This window comes from Cetorhinus maximus, chromosome 18 (genome assembly GCF_964194155.1).
Source record: "Cetorhinus maximus chromosome 18, sCetMax3.hap1.1, whole genome shotgun sequence".
Lineage (NCBI taxonomy): Eukaryota > Metazoa > Chordata > Chondrichthyes > Lamniformes > Cetorhinidae > Cetorhinus > Cetorhinus maximus.
Window position 1 is genome coordinate 64545796 of NC_135896.1, and position 26441 is coordinate 64572236.

A 26441-nucleotide genomic window follows, 5' to 3' on the forward strand; every position below is an offset into this window, starting at 1 on the left:
ACCCTAATTCCATACTCAATATTTTTGTATAGTACCTTGTCTAAGGCTTTCTGAATGTTTAGTGTTCCACATTTACTCCACTTCCCCTTCAAAAACATTTTCCATCTCCTGAAAAAACTCTAACCAGGTTTGTCAAGCATAAACTTCTTTACTGAAATCTGTATCTAATGTTTTTAGCTATTTTCTCCTCATCTCAATATCTAGTAATTTTATTAAAAATGTAAAAAAATTTCTTCCACAATGAACTGTCATGAAACTAAACAGATTACCCACCCACTTTTTTTTGAAAATGGCCAGTACATTAAGCACTCTCTAATTCCACAAGACAGATCCACTCTCAATAGAATCATAAAATATATCTTCTGCCTCCAGCATTTTTCTCCTCCCCTTGCCACCATTTCCCTGATGGTATGTGTTCAGGCAGCTTTTGTTGTCCTTGGAACTTGGATGTCCTTCAGCTAGATTCCTTAATTTTTCTTTTCCCATTCTCTCACTACTTGAAAATCAGTTCATGAAGTACCTCATTCTCAGTATACTTCTTCTTTAATACAAATTACTGTTAAATATCACCACCAATTTTCATGTATTCTACTCACTCTTCATCCTGACCACTCAGGGGACCTCCTCACACTTCAGAATTCTCTTTTTACTGACAATTCAAGATATTTTTACTGTGTTCTACTTATTTTTTTTCCTTTCAGATTCTGTCCTTATACTTCCTCGTTTCTCTCATTCATCCCTAATGGGTGAAGTTTTAAAATCAAACCCATTGCCCCATATGTCAATTTAATTTTTAGGGGGAGGTGGTGGTGTAACAGTAAAGTCACTGGACGAGTAATGCAGAGCACCAAGGTAATGCTCTGGGGACATGGGTTCAAATCCAACCACGGCAGCTGGTGGAATTGAAATTCAATTAATAAATCTGGATTTAAAACCTAGTCTCAGTAATGGTGACCATGAAAGTACTGCCAATAATCATAAAAAAACCCATCTGGTTTACTAATGTTCTTTAGGGAAGGAAATCTGCCGTCCTTACCTTGTGTGGCCTGCACATGACTCCTGACCCAGAGCAATGTGATTGAATCTTAAATGCCCTCTCAAATGGCCTAGCAATCTATTCAGTTGCATCAAACTGCTACAGAAAAGTCAAAAAGGAAACAACCCTGACAGACAACCTTGCATCGACTTGCACACCAGAAACGACAACAGCAAACCCAGCCCCGTCGATCCTGCAAAGTCCTCTTTACTTACATCTGGGGGCGTGCGCCAAAATTGGGAGAGCTGCCCCATAGACTAGTCAAGCAACAGCCTGACAGTCACTCACGGAATCATACCTTACAATGTCCCAGACACCGGCACCACTATCCCCGAGTACGCCCTGTCCCACTATCCCAACAAGTGGACAGACCCACCAGAGGTGGCGGCGCATACAGATAACAGAATTATCCTGGGGCCCCTAAACATCGACTCCAGACTGCATGAAGTATCATGGCATCAGGTCAAACATGGGCAAGGAAACCTTCTGATCACCACCAGCCTGCCCATCCAAGTGGTGTTCAACATGAAGGAGCACTGATTCATCAGCTGAAACACCGAGGATGGCAAGGACGCATAATGTACTCAGGTTGGAGTGCTTCAATGTCCATCACCAAGAGTATCTCGGTAGCACCACTACTGATCAAACTGCCGAGTCCTAACGGACATAGCTGCTCGACTGGGTCTTCTGCAGGTGGTGAGGAAGCCAACAAGAGGGGGAAAAAAAACTACTTGAACTCGTCTTCATCAATCTACCTGTCACAGGTGTATTGGAGCATGACGGAACTGGTAGCAGTGACTACTGCACAGTCCTCGCGGAGATAAGTCCTGCCTTCACGCTCAGGATACCCTCCATGATGTTGTATGGCACTATCACTGTGCTAGATGGGATAGATTTTGAACAGATTTTGCAACTCAAGTGGGCATCCATGAGGCACTATGGGCCATTAGCAGAAGCAGAATTGTACTCAGCCACAATCTATAACCTCATGGCCCGCCATATCCACCACTCTACCATTTCCATCAAGCCAGGGGATCAACCCTGTTTCAATGAAGAATGCAGAAAGGCATGCCAGGGCCAGCACCAGGCATACCTAAAAATGAGGTGTTAACCTGGTGAAGCTATAACACAGGACTACTTACATGCCAAACAGCATAAGCAGCATTTGGTAGAGAGCTAAGCAATCTCACAATCAATGTATCAGACTAAAGCTCTGCAGTTCTGCCACATCCAGTAATGAATGGTGGTGGACAATTAAACAAATATCTCCATCCTCAATGATAGGGGAGTCCAGTACATCAGTGCAACAGACAAGGCTGAAGCATTTGCAAACATCCTCAGCCAGAAGTGCCAGGTGGAAGACCCCTCTTGGCCTCCTCCTGATGACCCTAGCATCACAGATGCCAGTCTTCAGCCAATTAGATTCACTCTACATGATATTCCTGCCAATATTCCGGAAATAGTACTGAAAACTTGTGCTCTAGAGTAGTCATGCTCCAAGTCAGGCTATTCCAATACAGTTACAGCACTGGCAACCCAGCAATGTGGAAAATTGCCCAGGTATGTCTGTCCACAAAAAACAGGACAAAACCCACCCAATCAATTACTGCCCCATCAGTCTACTCTGGATCATCAGTAAAGTGGTGCAAGGTGTTGTCGATAGTGCTATCAAGTGGCACTTACTCAGTAATAACTTGCTCACTGACCTCCACCTCCTGTGCCCTGTGGCAGCATGTGTAACATGTACAAGATGCACACAACAACTCACCAAGGGTCCTGCAACAGCACCTTCCAAACCTGTGACCTCTACCACCTAAAATGAGAAGGGCAGCAAATGCATGTGAACATCAAACACCACCTGCAAGCTCTCCTCGAAGCCACACACCATCCTGACTTGGAACTATATCAGCATTCCTTCACGGTGACCAAGTCAAATCTTGGAATTCTCTTCTGCACAGCACTGTGGGTGTTCCTACAACACATGGATTGCAGTGGTTCAAAGTAGCAGCTCACCACCACCTTCTCAAGGGCAATTAGGGGTGGGCAGCAACAGCAGGCCTAAAGTTCATGTCTAGCTTTTTTTGGACAACAGAGAGCACTCTAACTTTTTTAAAAAAAATCTTATTGTTGATCTCTAGTCCCGTGTGCTAATTCCTTCTTCACCTCAATAAATCCATTCCTTATTCTTTATAAAATCTGGTCTACTACAATCTGGTGACCTTGATGTTGTAGTTTTCCTCTTCTATACTGATTTTAAAAAAAATATTTATTCATGGTACATGGATGTCACTGACAAGGCCAGCATTTATTCCCATTCCTAATCTGTCCTCGGAAGGTGGTTGTGGGACACCTTGCCAAACTGCCGAATTCCCTGCTGGTGCAATCCCTGCAGAGGCCAAGAATTGGGAAAAAGATACTTGAATTTCCAGTGACCAACTGAACAGATTACACAGCAGGGTTTCAAGTTTTAAGACTGTTACAGTAAAACTAAAAAAACTAAAGACTATTTTTGCAGGCAACTTATACTCTGAACTATAGAAATGGTTCCCACATTTAAACGATCAACAATCGTACACCACGATAATACTTTACTCCGTCCCTTAAGTAAATACTTTAATCTTCCGGAACCAGTCCAAAGCTATTCTCCATTCCCAATGGTCTGCTTTTTCCTTTCTCAGCCTGGACATTTCTAATGCCCGAAATGACTCAGTGTGAGGGTCACTCTGGAGATTGCTCCCTCTAGCCGAAGCTTCCAGCCTTGTTTAATTCTCTCAAACTCAGTCTAAGCGCAAGCTCCAACTTGCCTTCTGCATGGTTAATAATAAAGACAGTATGTTCTCTGCTTCAGGTGCAAGGCTGGCTGCCTGTCTCTCTACTCTATTCCAGATTCTTGCATTCAGCCCTGAACCTCTCAGACAACTTTAAGGGACCGATAATTCAACATCACAATGACTATTCACTTTTCCATCCTAAAGCTCATCCCCGTGGCAATGTGAATGACATGGGCCTCGTACCCAGGTGGAAATGTCTTGGTCCCAAACTCCTTTCTTTGAATTAAAGACAGTTTCAAGTATATCCATTTATAAAACCCAACGTTTCTAACCTTCCTGTGGAGGCCTGGACACTCAGTCTTCCCACAGCCAACACAAATGATCTTACCATTGTCTACAGGTATGAACATCTTGCACCTTCTCAGTAAAAGAACCTAGGCCTCCCTTTAACAACCAAACCACCCAAGATTGATCTCGGGTAGAATCCAGAATAGGTCGCATGAATCCCTTAAGTCCATTGTCTGCTAAATTAAAAAGAGGCAGGCCAAAACATAATCTTATAAATTTTGTATTTGTAACACTGGTGTAGTTACATCCACGGTGCTGTTAGGGAGTTGCAGAATTTTGACCCACTGGCAGTGAAAGAACGGCAATTATTTTCAAGTCAGTAAAATGTGAGACTGCAGAAAAACTTGAAGTGGTGTTCCTATGCACCTACTGCCCTTGCCCTATTAGGTGGTAGAGATCACTGGTTTGAGAGGTGCTGTCGATTGTGTGTTGACAAGTTGTTGAATCTTGTACACACGGCAGCCATGGTGTGCCAGTAGACGAGGGAGCATACGTTTAAGGTGGCGTATGGGATGCTTTGTCCTGGATGGCGTCCAGAGTGTTGTTGGAGCTGCACGAATGCAGGCAAGCGGAGAATATGATATCACACTCCCGACTTGTGCCTTGTTGATAGACTTTGCGGAGTTAGGAGGCGAGCTTCTTGCCACCAAAACCCAGCCTCTGACCTGCTCCAGCAATGGTAATGCCACTGAATGTCAAGAGGAGATGGTTAGTTAGTTGATTAATTTTAAAGCTTTGATAGAGTAAGCAAGGGTGTGTCCACACACACACACACACACACACACACACACACACACACACACACACACACACACACACACACACACACACACACACACACACACACACACACACACACACACACGTGTGTGTGCGCGCGCGTGTATATAAGTCTCTCTCATCCTGGCTACTTTTTTTTTTAAATGGACAAAGGCTTTACACTGACTGAAGCCTGGCCAGCTATCGTTCACCCAAAAAGAATTTCTAGTCTTCAGAAGACAGCAAGATTCTCTTTACCTCTAAAGAGGCGTTAATGCCCAGTTACTGCAGAAATCAAATTCCAAGGAAACGCACATGAAACAATAAATCCTTATTTGTGTCTCTGGTCTCTTCCCTGCACCCCTTTATTTCACTGTGTAAATATTGAATAGATAATTTATAAACGACTGTTTTCCGCTTGTTTGCTTATCGCAAAACATCTTTTGTGTGTAGGCACAGGTGGTTACAAAAACGCATTCGTGTGGCACATTGGGCCTCGACAGCCGTCATGAAGCTCCGCTAAAACCGAATTTCAAGGCAGTTCCCTTGGATTTTGACTCAAGAGTTTACTGTATGGCAGCCAGAAAAGTACTCCGAAGACATCACCTTACCAAGGTACACTCCAAATTTAGCATAACCTCTCTACTACCCATTTCTGTTCTTCTGGAAATAAAGCAGCATTTGTTTTCCTTCTACAATGGCCTTATTGACCAGCATCATTACTTAGTGGTTTGTGAACTTGTACTCCCATATTCCTCTGCTCTTCTACTCCATTCTCATTTTCTAAATTTCTTAAAGTAGAATACCTTGCACGACGTTGAAATTTCATTCTGATGAAGATGTCATCTTCTAATTTTGTTGCTGCCCTCCTCAGTATTGACTATCCCAGTCAATTAGGTGTCATCCACAAGTTTACTGTTACAGACAGGAGATTTGCAAACAGTATTTACTTAATTGCACCATCTGTCCATAAGCAGAAGGTATTTTGATATTTTTACAAGTATGCAGTGGCATGTTTTCCTAAACCTATGGTTTGTGTTATCCAATTTACTAATAATCCACAGCAAACTCACATCAAGATTAAGTCAGGTTATTTTCTTTCACATTCAAAACTCAGGGGAGAAGTGTCCTTAACTTGCCACTCAACTACACAGAGACGTACGCACACAGTCAAGGGGAATGCAAAATTCCTTTTTTTATAACTATAGATATTAACAGTACAATGACCACAGAAATCAATATTAATTCAAGTGATTGAGAGTCCAGAGTCAGAGTCCATTGAGGAATTCTTTCATGTAGGAGTTCGAGTTCAGTTGGCTGAAGGCCAGAGTTGTAGGAATCACTTAACAGTTGGTGCCGATACCGCAAGATGAAGTCGGTACCCAAAGACTTGGTCAGTTCTGCAGGCAATGATAGGAAATCTTCCAGAGGCAGGCCTAAGAAGCAGGCTGTTGTTTTCCCAGAGAGCTACTTCTTGGTGGTTCACCAGTTGAATGTGAAACAGCAGACTATGAGGCTAAAGATGCAATGTTATAACTGCCCAAAAAGGCCAGAGGCTTGGATCAAGTGAAATGTCGCCTTAATGGTTAATTGCAGTTCATCAATTTCTGCGCTTCTGGACAGAACTCCATTGTTCCTCTTTAAGAGAGAGACAGGTGGTAATTCACATCTCTTCTGGTATAATGAGTTTCAAACTCTCCCTTTTGAGTTAGTTCCAGTTGCGGGAGCCGGATCGTCTGCATTTCCTCCACTTTTGTTGATAGAAAGGGTCTGCACAATGAGGTGAGAGGTTCCACATGTTGAGTTAAAAATTATTTTGTTCTTACAACTCCTGGTGGTAGCTCACAGAACAAAGGGCCAATGTTGTGGTCATGTGACCTGTAGCAGCCATCTTTTTTGACTCAGCAGAAAATCCATTTTAAAAAATAGCAGTAAGAATAAAATTTTGAACAGTGTTGGATTTTTTTTTCATGTCATAGGAACCCAACCTTAGAAATAGTGATTTTTAGTGCAAGTCATTAACACAAATTTAGAATAGTGGCCCCAACATTGATACTTTTGGGACCCCACTTGCCAACTTTTGTCCCTCTCAATAACAACCCTATAATCACACTCTCCTTTCTCTTGCAACCAGCTAGTTATCCATTCTGTTATTCATCCTGACTCTACATGGTCTGACCCTATTCAAAAATCGATTAGGTGATACCTTAAGACCTTTTCGGAAATCAAGTTATATTACACCAACTACATGAAAGAGATGACAGAGTTGACAAGTGTAAAGAATGCAAAGTAATTAAAATCAATAATTATTCCTATCCATCATCTTGGTTCGATCAGATTTCCTGTTGTATTTCAATCCCAATGCTGGGTTTGTGTATCACAACATCACCAACATGATAACAGCTTCTTTAACTATAGCTATGTAAAATCCATTACATTTTATATTTTTCTTAATGATAAAGTTGCACTTTTGATGGAGCTGTTTTTCTCCATCTGAAATACGCATTAGGAAATGGCCAGAGGCGACTGTAATGCAGCTCCATTTCATATCCACAACTCCAGCACTCATGATTTCTGTTTAAATGTTCAAAGTAAACTCACAATCTCATAGTACATGCTCTGGGGAATCATGATCATAATATGATGAATTTCACAGTCAGTTTGAGGATGAGAACATGGGTCTGTAAAAAACTTAAATAAATAAAGCGACAAGTTGCAAAAAAATGGTTTGGATTGGGGGAGAGTGGATTTTAGTAAAATAAGGCAGGATCTGGCCAATGTAGACTGGGATCAGTTACTTGTGGGGAAATCTACAGAGGAACAGTGTGGGGGGGTTCAAAAAGGAAATGGGGAGGGTACAGGCTCAACATGTTCCCTCTAGGGTGATAGAAAGGAGTAACAAGCCCAAAGAACCATGGATGACCAGAGATATCCAGGTTACGATGAGAAGGAAAAGAGAGGCTTTTAGCAGGTACAAGGGAAGCAAATCAGCAGAGGCATTAGTGGAGTACAGACAGTGCAGGGTGGAGCTTAAGAAAGCAATTAGGAGAGCAAAAAGGGGATATGAGAAAACTCTGACTGGTAAAAGTAGGGAAAATCCCAAGATATTCTATAAGTATATCAATGGGAAGAGGATAACCAGGGAAAGAGTAGGGCCCATAAGGGATCAAGGGGGCAATCTATGGGTGGAGCCAGAGGACATCGCTAGAGTGTTGAATGAATACTTCACGTCCGTCTTCACCCAAAAGAATGAGGATGAAGGTATCAAACTCAGGGAGAGAGACTGCGAGGTTCTTAAGCAAATTGACATAGGGAGTGACAAGGTATTGGAGGTGTTGGCAGGCTTAAAAGTGGACAAATCTCCAGGTCCGGACGATTTGTGTCCCAGACTGTTGAGGGAGGAGGTCGCAGGGGCTCTGACCCAAATTTTTAATTCCTCTCTGGCCACGGGGGAGGTGCCAGAGGACTGGAGAACAGCTAATGTGGTTCCGCTATTTAAGAAGGGTTGTAGGGATAAGCCAGGGAGCTACAGGCCAGTGAGTCTCACGTCTCTATTGGAGAAAATTCTGAAGGACAGAATCTATCTCCACTTGGAGAGACAAGGTTTGATCAGGGATAGTCAGCATGGCTTTGTCAGAGGGAGATCATGCCTAACAAATTTGATTGAATTTTTTGAGGTGACCAGGTGTGTAGATGAGGGTAGTGCAGTTGATGTAGTTTATACGGATTTCAGCAAAGCCTTTGACAAGGTCCCACATGGGAGAAATATGAAAAAGGCAAATGCACATGGGATACAGGGTAATTTGATAAGGTGGATTCAAAATTGGCTTAGTTGTAGGAGGCAGAGGGTGATGACAGAAGGATGCTTTAGTGACTGGAAGCCAGTGTCCAGTGGCATACCACAGGGATCTGTGCTTGGTCCCCTATTATTTGTCACTCATATAAACGACATAGATGATAGGTAGGATTAGTAAGTTTGCGGATGACACAAAGATTGGCCGGGTGGTTAACAGTGAGGTTGAGTGTCATGGGACACTTGCCTTTATCAATCGAGGCATAGATTACAAAAGTAGGGAGGTCATGTTGGAGTTGTATAGAACCTTGGTGAGGCCACAGCTGGAGTACTGTGTGCAGTTCTGGTCGCCACATTATAGGAAGGATATGATTGCACTGGAGGGGGTGCAGAGGAGATTCACCAGGATGTTGCCTGGGATGAAACATTTAAGTTATGAAGAGAGGTTGGATAGTCTTGGGTTGTTTTCGTTGGAGCAGAGAAGACTGAGGTGCGACATGATCGAGGTGTACAAGATTATATGGGGCATGAACAGGGTGGATAGGGAGCAGCTGTTCCCCTTAGTTGAAGGGTCAGTCACAAGGGGACATAAGTTCAAGGTGAGGGGCAGGAGGTTTAGGGGCGGGATGTGAGGAAAAACTTTTTTACCCAGAGGGTGGTGACGGTCTGGAATGCACTGCCTGGGAGGGTGGTGGAGGCGGACTGCCTCACATCCTTTAAAAAGTACCTGGATGAGCACTTGGCACGTCATAACATTCAAGGCTATGGGCCAAGTGCTGGTAAATGGAATTAGGTAGGTAGGTAGGTCAGGTGTTTCTCACGTGTTGGTGCAGACTCAATGGGCCGAAGGGCCTCTTCTGCACTGTGATTCTGTGAAAGGCAATTACAAAGGTGCGCAGACAGAGTTGGCCAAAATGGGCAAAAAAAAATTTCTTAGTGGGCAAGACAGTAGATAAGCATCAAGACATTTAAGGAGATATTTCATAACTCGCTCAAAGATATATTCCATTGAGAAGAAAGACTCTACGAGAAGGATGCCCCAACCATGGCTCAGAGTGGTATCAAATTAAAAGACAAGGCATAATCATGCTGTGATGATTATGTTAGGCTAGGGGATTGGGAAAATATTAAAAACCAGCAAAGGATGACTAAAAAAAGGGGAAAAAAAAGTTTGAGAGTAAACCTGCAGGAATATTTAAAAAAGAGACAATAAGAGCTTCCACAAGCATGTAAAATGGAAGAGAGTAGCTAAAGTAAACATTGATCCCTTAGAGAATGAGGCTGGGGAATTGATGAGAGAAATATCACGGGCTTTGAATAAGCATTTTGTATCTGTCTTCATAGTAAGAGACTCAAAACATATCCTAATAATATTAAAACAATCAAGGGCACAGGGAGGAGCTTAAAACAATTATCACTACAGATTAAGTACTCAGAAAACTAACAGGAGTCAAGGCTGACAAGTCCTGTGGACTTGATAGCCTTTTTATTTTATTCTTTCACAACATGCAAGTGTCACTGGCAAGGCCAGCATTTGTCACTCATCCCTAATTACCTCCAAGATTATTGTGAGATGCCTTCCTGAACCACTGAAGTCCATGCAGTACAGGTGCACCTATGATGCAGGAAGCAATTTCCAGTTTTTTAACCCAGAGACAGTGAAGGTATGGCAGTATAGTTCCAAGTCAGGATGGTGTGTGGCTTGGAAGGGAACTTGCAGGTGGTGGTATTCCCCTGTATCTGCTGCACTTGTCCTTCTAGGTGGTGGATGCCGCACAGTTGGAAGATGTTGGACAACATTCAGCCTTGGTGAATTGCTACAATGTATCTTTTGTATGGTATATACTGCTATCACAGTGTCAGTGATCGAGGGAGTGATAAAGCTGTTTTGTCCTGGACAATGTCGAGCATCACAAGTATTGTTGGAGCTGCAATCATCCAGGCAGGCGAAGAGTATTCCATCACAATCCTGATTTGTGCCTTGTAGATTGTAGACAAGCTTTGGAAAATCAGGTGAGTTACTCGCTGCAGAGTTTCCAGCATCTGATCCACTCTTGTAGCCAATCTTTATATGTCTAGTCCAATTTAGTTTCTGGTCAATGGTAACCCTCAGGATGATGTTGATAACGGGGGAATTCAGCAATAGTAATATCATTCAATGCTGAAGGGAGATGGTCTGATTCTCTCTTATTGTAATGGTCGTTATCTCTCACTTGCATAGCGCAGCTGTTGCATGCCACTTGTCAGCCCAAGCCTAATTGTTGTCCAGGTCTTGCTACATGTGGACAGCTTCAGTATCTGAAGAGTCATGACTGATACGGAACATTGTTGAATCATCAGCAGACATCCCCACTTCTGACCATATGATGGAGGGAAGGTCTTTGAAGAAGCAGCTGAATATGGTTGGGCCCCCAAGACACTACCCTGAGGAACTCCTGCAGCTGTATCCTGGAGCTGAGATGACAGGCCTCCAACAACCACAACCATCTTCCTTTGTGCTAGGTATGACTCCAACCAGTGGAGAGTTTGCCCTCTGATTTCTACTGACTTGAATTTTGCTAGGGCTCCTTGATGCCACACTTGGTTAAATGCTGCCTTGATGTCAACTGCAGTCACTCTCACTTCATTTTTTGGAGTTCAAGTCTTTTGCCCATGCCTCTGATAGTGAATGCATTGGTTGCTATCTTAAAACCTCCCCAGATTCTCGAACGGTCCCAACGGATTAAGAAACCAAAAATGTAGCATCTCTATTCAAAAAAGTAGGGGGACAGAAAACAAGAAACTACAGTCCAACTAGCCAAACTTCTGGTATTAAGAAAAGGCTAGAATCCATTATTGAGAAGGTTATAGCAGGGTACTTAGAAAATCATAATATAATCCAGCAAAATCAACATGGCTTATGAAAGAATGTAGCGAGCAGGCTGGATAAAGGGAAACCAATAGATCTAGTGCATTTGGGTTTCCAAAAGGAATTTAATGAGGTGCCACACAAAAGATATTGCAAAAGAGCTCATGGTGTTGGAGGTAATATACAAGAATAGATAGAGCATTGGCTAATGAATAGGAAACAGTGTTTGGATAAATGGATCATTTTCAGGTGGGCAAATTGTAACTAGTGTGGTGCCATCGGGATCAATGTTGGAGCCTCAACTATTTAAAATCTATCTTAATGACTTGGATGAAGGCACAGTGTATTGTTGCCAAACTTGCTGACACGCAGATAGCTAGGAAACTTGTGAGGAGGATACAAAGAGTCCGCGAGGGGACATAGGCAGGTTATGAGTGCTTGCAGAAACCTGGTAGATAAAGTATAATGTGAGAATAATGAGTTTGCCCATTTTGGTAGGAAGAATAGAAAAGCAAAATTTGTTGTATATGAAATACAAAGTAGCATGCAGGTAAAGCAATAATTAGGAAGGCAAATGGAATGTTAGCTTTTATTGCAAGGTGGATGATCCCAGCTATGATGTTAACAAGATCCAAACCAATTGGAGGTTTCTAGAGAATCCTGAAACACAGCTTTTCTCTACCTAGACAGTTTATTCATTTTGTTCAATCTCATAGATCGCATAGCTCCCCACCCAGCCCCACACACACACACCCAGTGTCCCAGCTGTCCCCTATTTACATGTGCTCTAAGTACTTAATTAAACAATTCCCTTCACCTGTGTATCCTAATAATCTAATTCACACACCATTAACATATAAAAATAGATACGTCTTACTACACCTGTACGGAGGTGTCAGCTGTGGCTCAGTTCATAGCACCCTCGCCTTTGAATCAGAAGGTTGTGGGTTCATGTCCCACTCCCGGAAACCAAGAACTGTGAATGTACTCGAAAGAGTTACAATCTGTGACTGTTGATAACTCGAAAGAGTTACACCTGTACGGAGGTGTCAGCTGTGGCTCAGTTCATAGCACCCTCGCCTTTGAATCAGAAGGTTGTGGGTTCATGTCCCACTCCCGGAAACCAAGAACCGTGAATGTACTCGAAAGAGTTACATGCGATCTGTTGATAACTCGAAAGAGTTACTACACCTGTACAGGGCATTGGTGAGATCGCACTACAAGTGCTCTGTAGTTTGTCTCCTTATTTAAAGAGAGATGTACTTACATTGAAAGAAGTTCAGAGAAGGTTTACTAGGCTCATTACTTTTGAAGAAAGGTTAAGCAGGCTTAGCCTATTCTCACTGGCATTTAGAAGAATGAAAAGTAATCTTTTTGAAACATACGATTCTGAGTGGGCACCACAGGGTAGATGCTGAGAGGATGTTTCCTATTGTCAGGGAATTGAGCACTTGGGGTCAAAGTTTCAGAATAAAGGGTCACCCATTTAAGATGGAGACAAGCAGCATTTTCTTCTGAGGGTCATGAATCTTTGGAATACAGAGCACTGTGAAGACCAAGTCACTGAATGTATTCAAGGCTGTGATAGGCAGATTTTTGAACTCTAGTGATGTCAAAGTTTACCAAGAACAGGTGGGCAAGTGGAACTGAGGCCAAGATCAGATCAGCCATGATTTTATTGAATAGCAGAGCAGGCTTGATGAACCGTATGGCCAACTCCTACGCCTATAATGTTACATATTTCGTTGTGTAAAGAATATATCTTTTCATTTCTGTTGGACTTTGGATTAAAATTGCTAAGGCTGCAGTTTGAAAGTCATGTCTACTGGAACAGTGTGAGGGGTATATACAGTGTGAGGGATATATACAATGTTGCTGTCCTGGAACAGAGTGTGCCACGAAAGACAGGATGGTGCTGAGGAGGAGGCTGGTCGAACGGGGAACTGTCTGGCAACAGCATTTTAACTGGCTCCTGACCAGGTGACCAGGTTTGTGTCAGAGCAGTGCAACAGAAAAAGCTCCTCGCCCGAAAAGAGAAAAGACCTAAAACCTCTTTCTCCTGTGTAAGATTCCAGTAACTGTTTTTTTCCCTTCATATCTCTATAACCTGCTCTCTCTGAAAAACCCATTAAGAACAAAAGGGGAAAATCACCATTAGAGACATTGAAAAGCAAGTGCTCAACCAGTGAATTAAAGACTGAACAAGTGCTAGGAAGACTACCTCGTGTCACCAACAAGGAACTGAAAGTAATTTGGAAGACACTGATCGAAATCAACCTATTGAATCCTGTATTCTGGAATTGGTGCTATTGAACTGTTTTATCCCTTCCTTAAAATCCATGTTTTTGTGTGTCTTATCTGTCTTGTATCTATGTGTATAGGGATTTAAGGGGTAAAGTTTAGGTTATGGAGTTAGAAATTAGCAGTTCATATTTCTTTCTTTTGCCACTGGTTAAAGACAATTTGTTCAATAAACAGTTATTTACTTATTAAGTTTACAAACCTGGTGCTTGTATTCTGTTAACCTAAATTAAGCAGTTAGGTGGTTTGATCAAACTTTTCACATTTGTCCCGGCTCAGGGAGCAGTGGGGCTTGATATTGCAGCGCACTATCCCCAGTGAGTCGGGACACTTGAAATAATAAACAAAAAGCAAAGTTGCTGGTGACAAATGGAATTGTGTTTTGGCCAGGTTGAATTTTTGTCAAAAAATGGCAGCAAAAGTAAATAATCTCTGCTTTACCACCTGGAACTTTGTTGCCTGTTTCAAGAAACGAACCAAAGACGACAAAGCTACTATTAAAAATTCAAGTATGGAATGTTATTATGCAGTGCAAAGGCTTATGTCGAACAGACCAGAGTGGAACAGCCTAGATGACCATGCCAGAAGCAAAAGTCAGCTACAGGTAAGTGCAACTAATAGATTGGGATAAAATTAGGTTCAAAATAAGCCATTTTTTAAAAATCAAAAGCATGAAAGGTACAAGACCTGAAATATGACAGAAATACGCACAAGTCATGCTACAAGAAAATGCATTCATTCACTTCAAAAAGTCTTCCTTTATCAAACCTAGCCTCATCTTTAAAATGTGATACTTTGTTTTGAGCAAAAAAAAAATCCACTGAATGCTCACTGTATTTAAAACATTTCATCCACTAATTTGGATTTTATAGTAGCAAATTTGAAGAGGGCTGCTGTACCCTTCACGACCTAACCATTTATGAAATTGCCATGCACAAAAATCAGAAGTTTTTTAATGGAAAGGAAACTGAATCACTTACGCACTGAGAGCACCTCCTCCTTTTGCATGACCATCGAGCTTAGTTACAATTACTGATGCAACATCCACTTTATCTTTGAAAGCTTTTGCTTGTGCTTCACAAGCTTGACCAATTGATGCATCCATTACGTAAACAATGTTGTCTGGTTGCTAAAAGGGATTTCAAAACAGTTAGCTACCTATTTTCCACAACAACAACCTCATAAGTCACTAATTATGTTTTTATGATCACATTCAAAACTTACTATGGCATTTGAAACTTGCAACATTTCTTCAAATAAAGAGTCTTCTTGTTTGTGTCGACCACTGGTATCAACAATTATTATTTCAAAGCTTTCTTTTTTAAACTTCTCCACACCTTCTGCAGCTATGATCACTGGATCCATTTCTGTATAGCTAATTAAAATATAAAACAAACAGGATTTAATTCTGATTTGTGCTTCGTATTATTCTCTCCCCCTTTCCAGGTATATTTCCGTCAATCCTCTTTTCTCCAATTAACACATGCTCAGCAATAAGCCTAGATCTTTCACTCCAAGGTGCGAGCACAACCCCATTTGCAACTTTACCCCAGATCCCTCCAAATCAACCTGATACAGTATCACAGAAGATGTCGAAAAACTTAGATGTTGTTGCTTAATTGCTAAGAACAAACATTTGAATTTGGTTATATCATGTTTTCAAATTTTACTTCAAGTTCAAAGAAAATAGAACTGCTAAATGTTAAAATAATTTAAATTAGGCATATAGATTATTTGGATGAAGCAATGATTTAACACTAAACTGTTGAAGCTAACATGACCTAGGTATTATGTTTCATAACAATCACCACCCTAAGAAGAGTAACTGAGATTTACATGTACATCGCCAAGCTCACATTATAGATTTGAGTTCTGATAAAAGGCTACAACCTGAAAAGTTACTCTGTTGCTCTCTGCACTGATGCTGCCATATATGCTCAGTTCTGTCAGCATTTTGTTTTTATTTCAAATTGTTGGGATTCGTTTTTCTAGTTCTATGATATATCTATCAAATACTAAAATCAGGGGAACATACTATTTGCCCATCTATAGCATATTTCTGTTTTGTGGCTTTTACTGAAGTGACTAGAAGCTGAAACACTAAGTCTCTGAGAGAACAGATCAAGAGATTCTTGCACTATATGATCTTAAAGTTTGATTGTTTTCCTCATATCCCAAAACTTCAGAGCTCTTCACACCTGTATTTTTCCAGCATATCTACCAGCAGCTTCAAAAAAATAACTTCGACCAAATAAAAGCTATTTACAAATGCCATTGGTTACAATTAATAGCAGTCATACATAAATTTAGTTTACTTACTATTCAATTAACACTACATGTTAAATATCTTTGGTTAGAAATTCTACCTTCCATAGAACGGAATTCTTGCTTTGGTTGCATTCTGCTTCAGTTGGTCAAATGCACCTGGAGACCGGAAACAAAAATATGCCTTGATCCAAGCTTCATCATCACTTAAACTCAAATCTACTATTTCCCTTGTTTCATAATATGTTAATTGAAATGTTACAAAGCAGGACTCAGATTCCAGACCTGTTCAGTTGAGGACATGGTGTTTAAACTGTCAGAACTGTGTCTTAAAGAATATAAACGTTTTATTTTCAAATGTAACCAAAAATAACCTTCAAAGTTGCTGCAAATACCCAACCTTTAAAAGTACCAACAGCTTCTATGACCAAACAAGAATTCAACAGATCACTGCAAGATCGTTTTCCCTACATAGATTTCTCCACAATTAAAGGAAGAGCCCCTCTTAAACTGGATGAGACTGCTCTTCCGAAATTTAGACTGCTGGCTTTTTAAAACCAAGTCTACTTTAAATTAATTCTCATACCATGAAACAATTTGACAATGGGCATCAATTTTACTGGAGTTTTGTAAAGGTACAAGATGACACTCATAGCTGTATGATTAAGTCCCATCAGTATGACTACACAATGTATTAACCAGTATATCTACCCTTCATCAGTAATGACGAGACACCCTTCATCACACAGAAACATAGAAAATAGGAGTAGGCCATTTGGCCCTTCGAGCCTGCTCCGCCATTCATGATGATCATGGCTGATCATCCAACTCAATAGCCTGCTCCCACTTCCTCCCCATATCCTTTGATCTCTTTCGCCCCAAGAGCTATATCTAACTCTTTCTTGAAAACATACAATGTTTTGGCCTCAACTACTTTCTGTGGTAGCGAATTCCACAGGCTCATCAATCTCTGGGTGTTGAAATTTCTCCCATCTAAGTCCTAATTGGTCTACCCCGTATCCTCAGACTATGACCCCTGGTTCTGAACTCCCCCACCATCGGGAACATCCTTCCTGCATCTACCTTGTCAAGTCCTGTTAGAATTTTATAGGTTTCTATGAGGTCCCTCCTCAGTCTTCTTAACTCCAGCAAATATAATCCTAACCGACTCAATCTCTCCTCATATGTCAGTCCCGCCATCCCAGGAATCAGTCTGGTAAACCTTCGCTGCACTCCCTCCATAGCAAGAGCATCCTCCCTCAGATGAGGAGACCAAAACTGCACACAATATTCCAGGTGTGGTCTCACCAAGGCCCTGTATAATTGCAGCAAGACATCTCTGCTCCTGTACTCGAATCCTCTCGCAATAAAGGCCAACATAACATTTGTCGCCTGCTGCACCTGCATGCTTACCTTCAGCGACTGGTGTACGAGGACACCCAGGTCTCGTTGCACATTCCCTTCTCTCAATTTATAGCCGTTCAGATAATAATCTGCCTTCCTGTTTTTCCTACCAAAGTGGATAACCTCACATTTATCCACATTATACTGCATGTGCCATGCATTTGCCCACTCATGAAGCTTGTCCAAAACACACTGAAGCATCTCTGCATCCTCCTCACAGTTCACCCTCCCACCCAGCTTTGTGTCATCTGCAAATCTGGAGATATTACATTTAGTTCCCTTATCTAAATCATAAATATATATTGTGAATAGCTGTATGAATATAAGAACGTGTAAAACATGTATGAACATGTAAAAATATTTTGATGTCAAGGTCAGCTGCAAGCACAAAGTTAGCAATATGGAACTCTGTGCATAAAACTTAGTGCTGAGTGTTAAGTAAACGAACATTAATTTTCCCATTACATATACATTACAGGAATTAATGAGCAAGCATTTCATTACAGCAAGTCCTCGAAAACAGACAGACTGAACACACATTATTTCCCCAAGAACAATGACATGTGGAGCCAAGGCATCCCACAGATGAACCATCCGTAACTAAAAGTTTAGGATGCTATCAAATTAAAAGAAAAGGCATACAACGCTGCCAAGATCAGCGGTGAGCCAAGAAGACTGGGCAAGTTTTTGAAACCAAAGGATGACTAAAAAAAGGGGACAAATTGGAGTATGAGGAGAAAACTAGCAAAAAACATAAAGAGTAAAAGGTTCTACATGTATATAAAAAGGAAAAGAATAGTTAGTTAAAGTAAGCGTTGGTCCCTTAGAAGGCGAGACTGGTGAATCAATAGTGGGAAACAAGGGAATGACAAAGACTTAGAGCAAGTATTTTATATCTGTCTTCACAGTAGCTACACTGTAGGGCAGAATATACAAGAAGAAATAATGGGGGCTTGTAAGAAAGGCACTGTGATAATCATGGGTGATTTTAATCAATATAAATTGGATGAAACAGATTGGCAAAGATAGCCTTGAAGACGAGTTCATAGTGTATTCGGTATAATTTCTTAGAGCAGCAGGTTTTAGTGCCAACCAGGGAGCAGACTTTTTAAGACAGGGCAATGTGCAATGAAACAGAATTAGTTCAGGACCTCACAGTAAAGGAGCCTCAAGGCAACAGTAATCACAACAATAGAATTTCACATTAAGTTTGAAGATGGGAAGTGTGGGTCTAAGACTAGTGTCTCAAACTTAAAGACAAGAGTTGGGGCTAAAGTGAACCAGGAAAATAGTTTAAAAGGTAGGAGAGTAAAAAAGCAGATACTTAAAAGAGATATTTCATAACTCTCAAAGATATATTGCCTTAAGAAAGAAATACTGAGAGGGATGCATCATCTGGGTTAACAAAGGAAGTTAAGGATCGTATCAAATTCAAAGAAAAAGCATACAATACTTCGAAGATTAGGAGGTTAGAAAGTTGGACTGATTTCAGAAACCAGCAAAGGATGACAAAAAAGGCAGAAATTAGACTATGAAAGAAAGCTGGCTAGAAATATAAAAAGATAGTTTCTATAAGTATTTAAAAAAGAGTAGCTAAAGTGAGCATAGGTCCCTTAGAGGGCGAGACCAGGGAATTAATAATGGGGAACAGGGAAACAGCAGAAATGTTGAACAGATATGTGTCTGTCTCCACTGTAGAAGACACAAAAATCCTGGGAATACTTCAAAATCCAGAGCTAAACGGTGGGAGGAACTTAAAACACAATCAATAGGGAAAAGGTACTGGGAAAACTATTAGAACTATGACAAATCCCCTGGACCTGATGCATCTTAGGGTCTTAAAAGAAGTGGCCACAGAAATAGTAGATGCATTAGCTGTGATCTTTCAAAATTCCCTAGATTCGGGAAAGGTCTCAGCGAATTGGAAAGTCACAAACGTAACACCACTATTCAAGAAAGGAGGGAGACAGAAAGCAGAAAACGACAGGCCAGTTAGCTTAACATCTGTCTAAGGATGCCAGGTGGTCCGCCCAGTTTCATTCCTTTTTATTGACTTTTTACTAATTGGATACAATGGAGTGGTAAGCAAGGCCAATTCAGAGGGCATTCAAGAGTCGGCCACATGGCTATGGATTTGGAATCACATGTAGACCAGGCCAGGTGAGGATAGCAGATTTCCCTCCCTAAAGAGCATCAGTGAACCAGGTGGATTTGTACGACAATCGGCAACAGTTTCATGGTCATCTTGTTTAATTCCATATTTTTTTTATTGGATTCAAATTCCACCATCTGTCGTGGTTCAACTCGAACTCAGGTCCCTAGAGCATTACCCTGGGTCTCTGGATTACTAGTCCAGTGACAATACCACTACACCACAAGGCCACAATCAGGTCAACTATGATCTTATTGAATGGTGGAGCAGACTTGATGGGCAAAATAACCTATTCATGCTCCTATTTCTTATGATCTAATAATCAACACCCATTTGAAAGCCAAGAAGTTATATATGAACATATGAATAAGGAGTATTTGCTTTCCCAATTGCTTCTGCACCTGCATACTAGGCTTTTGCGATTCATGCAGTAGGGCACCCAGATCCTTCTGCATCTCAGAGTTCTGCAATCTCTCACCATTGAGATATGCTTTTTTTTCCCTGCCAGAATGGACAATTTCACATTTTCCCACATTATACTTCAAGAATGCTGCAAAATGGACATCTTCATCATGGTGAAAAACACTCCAGTGAGTATTATGATAAAATTATTTTGTGAAAATCGGCAGTTTTGACAGTCATTGCTTGTGCCATAATGTTGGTTTTATCTGGCTCATAAGTCACACAAGGAATTTAGTAATTTTTTTTAAACTAAGAAAATCCTATTTGAAGATATTCAAGATAAAAGACAAAATATATATTATCTTAATTTTAAACAATAAATTAAAATTTTAAGCCTGATTCATATTAAGCATCAAGCACTTGTGATGCACAATAAATTTACCCACCTGCTCTAAATGTGTCTGCACATATTAAACACGTCTTCCAGCCTTTCCTCTGGAAGTAGTATGCTAGCTATAAGAAAAGAATTATGAATTGGTCTTGAGACAGAAATTGAAATAAAAAGTAAAGACACCTTGGATTCATCACTAGTAAAGGCACGCTATGTTTTTTTAAAAACTGTTTTGAATTCTAAAAGGTCATTTTCCATTCAAACTTTTATTGAAATAAACATGATGCAAGTTACTCAGTTTAAATTTTTACAACTTTTAAGCAAAGGCGTATTGCAAAGCTGCAATTTTGGAAGTTATTTCACACAAAAATGAATGGAAAGACTATTTTGGAATCATCGGTATAAAATCTGAAATTTTTCACAATCAAAAGCATGGGTTTAAAACTTATTTACTCGCCATTAACTTAACTGAGGGCCTTTTACTTAGAAAAAAGTTGTATGAATTTAGAGGATCTTTTTCTTCTGTCTTTGAAGTATTTAACATGCAACTATCCAGCACATTTAGTAAAAGAATCATTTTACTTTTGTTCAATCCCTGGCTCTAATCTAGTCACAAATATCTATTCCAGCATCCTTAAATGTTAACATCTTCACACCACCTCTATTTCAAAACTTCAGCCATCAGTGGTTTGAACCAATCTGCTTGGTAGACAAGCAGTGTAAAAAAGGACAATGCACAATCTTTTACTTTTATTGATAGGCCAACAATGGAAATTAAATTTAAACCTAAACAAAAGAAATAAGGCTTCAAAGAGATACTCCACTCCAACATTGAATAAAATCAAATACCTTTGTACACGTTGTAGTTTTACCACTACCTTGAAGGCCAACAAACATGATGACATTTTGTTTTCCTTTTGTGGGCGTCCATGCTTTAACTCCTGGATCTACAAGCTAAATCATAGATAAATGGCAATAGATTGAATTCATACAACAAGAATATATAAAACTGCAGTTTTCTTGTTGGCTCAGATACCTTGACAAGTTCCTTAAATACAGCATGTTGGATCATTCGTCTTTTGTTGAGGCCAGAGGCCATCTCTTCCAAGTCAATAGCTGCTCTAAAATAAAGTAAAAGAAATAAAATAATTGACGGATAACTATTCAATTAATTATATATGTATAAAATTAAGAACAGTATTGTAAGCAAGGTAAACACAAGTTTATAAATGAAAATTTTGAACAAATCTCAAATTTAAGTTACAATAAACTACAGCTGAAAGTTGGTCACTACCAAGCAAACCTCAGTATTTTGGAGGACGAATAGCCGATTTTGTTCCTAAAATGAAAACAGGAGCCATGTCCTCAACATACCAAAGAAAAGTGAGAGACGTTAAACTTAACACTTTGTACCATGATTCATTAGATTGTTTTAACCATATCTGTGATATTACACGTACAGTATGATTTTTGTTTGCACATAACTGAAACAATATCAAACTTTCTCTTTTCCATCTTTATGAACATTGCAGCTTACAACTTATATGTACTGTGCACCTACAACATTAACATGAGACTGCATTAACATTGTAATCTAATAACTAATATGCATATATTTTAGGGAATCAGTAATTTTTTTGGTGAATTGTTAATTTACTACAAAACTGCAAACCACCCTATCTACAAAGCTGAGGTTCTACATTTCCCTTTCTCAAATACTTCTCCTAGCTTTACAGATCGTATACATCCTTTCACTGTAATTGAATTGTACAATGATAAATCCATAAAAAAGTCTGCATTTGTTAGCTTACCAAATCAGGTGAAATAATTTACTTGACCATAAATGAGAAATGCCATGTAAAATTAAATTTACTTACTTGACATTTTCTCTAAGCTGTTTCACCAGTTTTATATTGACATCTGCTTCGAGTAAAGCAGTACATACTTCCTTTAGCATAGCATTCAAAACCTAAGAAAAATATTAATCTTTAATTACTAATTTAAGAACATGCAGTACTTCAGGTTAGTTTTTCTTAATCTCCCCACCGTTCTCTGAAATCATGTAGTTTAGCATCAGTGCAGTTTGTTAGCCTGTCGGGGGAGATGTACTTGGAGTGCAGCAAGCAATTGCAAATCCTGGACAGTAATCAGTCATGTGCTTCCTAAGCAGTCATCCCCACATTCCAAGCCTGTCTCTCACTGTGCAGCCAGGCATTTCTAAATTCCCAGACTGCACTTGCACCCTGAGCAGCAATTATTAGAGCATGGAATTTTTTTTTCAGAAACCTTCCTCTTATGATGCCATGAACTTCCACTCTGTACACAGGCTTTAAAACAGAAGTTTACTTGTTCAACTTTGAGTAGCCCTTTAGACTGGACAGCGTAAAACTTCAAAGCATGTCCTTCTTTATGGCAGGCTCAAGATTGAATATAGACTGATTGCTGCTACACATATAGGCCAATATTATAAACAACTGGAAACTTATGGGTACCATACTGCCCGTCAGGGAAGTCAATGGTTAATTAATTAGCGAGCCAAATATCTCGAACAATAACTCCAGGTTTGACTGAATTTGTGAATGGTGGGACCACCCAGCAGTTATAAAGAATAAAAGTTGTTGATGGCTACATCAATTAAATCTTATCAGCTATTCATTAATATGACTTATCATATTAATTAATGAAAAGCCAACCTTTGACAATAGCAAATGAGAGTGTGACTGAATAAGACAGAGCTATTACATGCAAAGCTAACACTTCAACCTGTTGTACTGGCTGCAGAATCACACAACTTGTGGAGTCCTTGTGGTTAACCTGTCTGCATTGAACTGATGACTTTTCTATCCATACATTTCAACAATGCAAATTACAAATTCAACAGAAGCAAGATCTATTTTGTTAGTCTCCTTAGGAGGTGACAGGAAAAGGATAGGCGCAGGCAGGAAATGCAAAACATATAGGAGAGGAAAAGGGAAAAACTTACAAATAGGGGAGAACAGATAGAAACAGTGCAAATATGCTTGGAAATGAGCAAGATGCCAAACTTAACATAATATATCCAGTTTTCTACTTTTTCTTCTAACATTCTAGAATGAGCGCATTACATAATTGAGTAAAGTGATGACATTAAGTTAAATTATGGAATTCATTACTACATCAATAAAAATATTTCAAAGATGGACAGAATGCTTATTTTCAACTACCAATAATATGCAACTTTGATTTTTATTTCAATTATATAAATGCATGAGAAAAAAGCAAAGGAGTCAGAGAATGAAGCAAATAAGTGTTTTTTTTTTCTAATCTCCTATGCCAAATTAATGTTCATGCCACAATTCTCTTTCAGGCAACGTTTAGAATTACTTATCTAGAAGGTTAAATGAATAGCTGAGAATGCTTCACTAAAGGTGATTAAAACATTTATTCAATGTTGTTGCTCTGAAAGTAAGGCACCTCTCTACAGATAATGTCATTTCAGACGCAGTAACTAACATGAAAATCCACCAAATTTACCCCACACAATAACATAATAGAAATAGGCACGCAGGTCAAATTGTATCATCATCGCCAATTATTCAGTATTGAGAAATCGCAATTTAAGGATTTAATTTACAGATAGAAAGTCATTTTAATTATGACGCTCATTATAAAAAGGTACCACATCTAAATATATTGCAGGAGTGTAATAAGTTATTTCAGATCGGCAATAACTTTTGAATCCCAGGCTTTTATTTCGAAGTCTTTAAATGCAAAACACTTGGTCTTATCTACAGGTGAATGGGAGAAGAATTAGTTTAGTTGGGTTAATACAACGCGATGCAGCAGGTACCATACAAGCCAAAAACACAATTTTTCACGTATTACGAGGTTAAAGTACCTCCTCATTGATGATGGTGGCATTACTCAAGGACCTCAGGGCCGAGGTAATTTTTCTCCCCAAATCCGCTAACACCATTTTCACCGCTTTTCACGTTTAATTATTCTGTCGGAAGAAACAAGATACGAGATGATCTGGAAACAATCGATTTGACGCCATACCGTTACATTAAAATAAACATCAAGGCGAGTCCAGTTCCCCCAGCCGCCTTACCAGAGAAAAACGGGCCGGGGAGAGAAGACTGCGGCTTTCGACGATCTGGGCTCGAGGGTGAACTGGGCCACTCGGATACAACTAGCCGGCTTTACTCCATCAAACCAGAAGCATCTACCACCACCGAGAGCTCAAGCACAGGAAACCCCTCAACAGCCCGCAGTCCACACACAAGCTCGGCCTGAAACACAGACATAAATAACAGCCATTCCGCCCAAAAGTACAATACACAGTAGAGGAACGAAGCCACGCTCCTTACCCCGAACAGTCCGGGCCTGTTATTGCACCGACTAACAAACGTCACCATTAACCGTGACCTCTTCGCTAGCCCCCTTCCACTTCCGGGGTCACGGAGCTCCGCCCACATCCCTCGCGCTCAGGTTACACTGGGACGGAGCTGAGCACCTGGTAAACAATCGCAATGACATTTAAATCACAACCGGCTGGAATAAAGTTCTGGTCTCTACGCTCTCAATTAGCCGCGTGTGGGATCAGGATTCTTCACCATTCAGTTTGTTTCATATCTGGGATGGGGGCTCATTGAAAAGCCCCTGCATCTCCTGGACATGGGAGTTGGGTAAAGATCCCTCAATACCCTAGACACTGGGTATGTGAAAGGCCCGTCAACCCTCTGGACACTGAGTTTCGTGAAAGGCCCGTCAATACCCTGGACACCTGAGTTAATGAAAGGCCCAACACTCCTCTGGACACTGGGGTTAGCGAAAGACCCCTCAATCTACTGGACATAGGGATCAGTGAAAGGTTTTCAATACCCTGGATACTGAGGTCAGTGAACGACCTCTCAAACACCTGGACACTGGGATCAATGAACACTTCCCTAGACAATGGTGTTAGTGACAGGCTCGTCAATCCTGGGATACTGTGGTAGGTGAAAGGCCCATCAAAATCATGAACACTGGGGTCAGTGAAAGGCCCCTCAATCCCCTAGACACTGGGGTTGGTGAAAGGCCCATTAATCCTCTGGGCACTGCAGTTAGTGAAAGGCCTATCAATCCACAGGACACAAGGGTCAGTGGAAAGGCTATCAATACTCTGCACACTAGGGTCAGAGAACGACCCCTCAATCCCCGGCTCAATGAAAGGCCCCACAATACCCTGGATGGACACTGGGGTCATTAAAAGGTCAAATACGTCCCTGGATACTGGTGTTGTGACAGGCCCCTCAACCCTTTGGACACTGGGGTCAGTGAAAAGACCCTCAATCCTCAGGAAACTGGAATCTGAAAGGCCCCTCACTCTCCTGGACCCTGGGGTCAGTGAAAGGCCCTTGAATCCCCTGACATGGCCCACTGAAAGGCCCCTCAATTCACTGAACCCTGGGGTTAGTGAAAGGCCTAATACCCTAGACACTGAGCTCAGTGAAAGAATCCTGAATCCCTGGGAAACTGGGGTAGGTGAAAGGCCCATCAACCTCATGAACACTCGGGTCAGTGAAAGGCCCCTTAATCCCCTGGGCACTGGTGTTTGTGAAAGGCCTATCAATCCACAGGAGTCAGTGAAAGGCTATCAATACCCTGCACAGTGGGGTCCGTGAATGACCCCTCAATCCCCTGGACACTGGGCTCAATGAAAGAACCCACAATACCCTGGACACTGGGCTGAATGAAAGGCCACACAATATCCTGGTCACTGGGGTCAGTGAAAGGGCGAACATTTGCCTGGACAATGGTGTTAGTGACAAGCCCCTCAATCATTTTGACACTAGGCTTAGTGAAAGGCCCCTCAATCCCCTGGACTCGGGGTCTCAGGGAAAAGTAAATCTATCCCCTAGACACAAAACTCAATGAAAGGTCCCTCAATCCTCAAGAAGCAGGGCCCAGTGAAAGGCTCCTCATTCCCTGGACAGTGGAATTTGAAAGG

The 26441-nt window shown here is 40.8% G+C and overlaps 1 protein-coding gene across 3 annotated transcripts in view; it reads right to left on the reverse strand.

Moving 5' to 3' along the window:
- The window catches only part of srp54 (signal recognition particle 54), a 48384-nt gene extending 23503 nt beyond the window's left edge, over positions 1-24881 (reverse strand). The window contains exons 1-9 of one of the 3 annotated variants that reach the window (XM_078562818.1): positions 24820-24881; positions 24348-24452; positions 22348-22439; positions 21507-21591; positions 21320-21424; positions 20526-20592; positions 16223-16280; positions 15081-15231; positions 14837-14985 (exon numbers count right to left, since the gene is read on the reverse strand). In XM_078562818.1, coding sequence (XP_078418944.1) covers positions 14837-14985; positions 15081-15231; positions 16223-16280; positions 20526-20592; positions 21320-21424; positions 21507-21591; positions 22348-22439; positions 24348-24425 — 785 coding nt within the window. In that variant the 5' untranslated portion in view covers positions 24426-24452; positions 24820-24881. Of the gene's footprint in view, positions 1-14836; positions 14986-15080; positions 15232-16222; positions 16281-20525; positions 20593-21319; positions 21425-21506; positions 21592-22347; positions 22440-24347; positions 24455-24560; positions 24695-24819 lie in introns of those variants that run through there. The other 2 variants (XM_078562817.1, XM_078562820.1) reach the window with 2 other exon arrangements.
- Positions 24882-26441: the final 1560 nt, after the last annotated feature.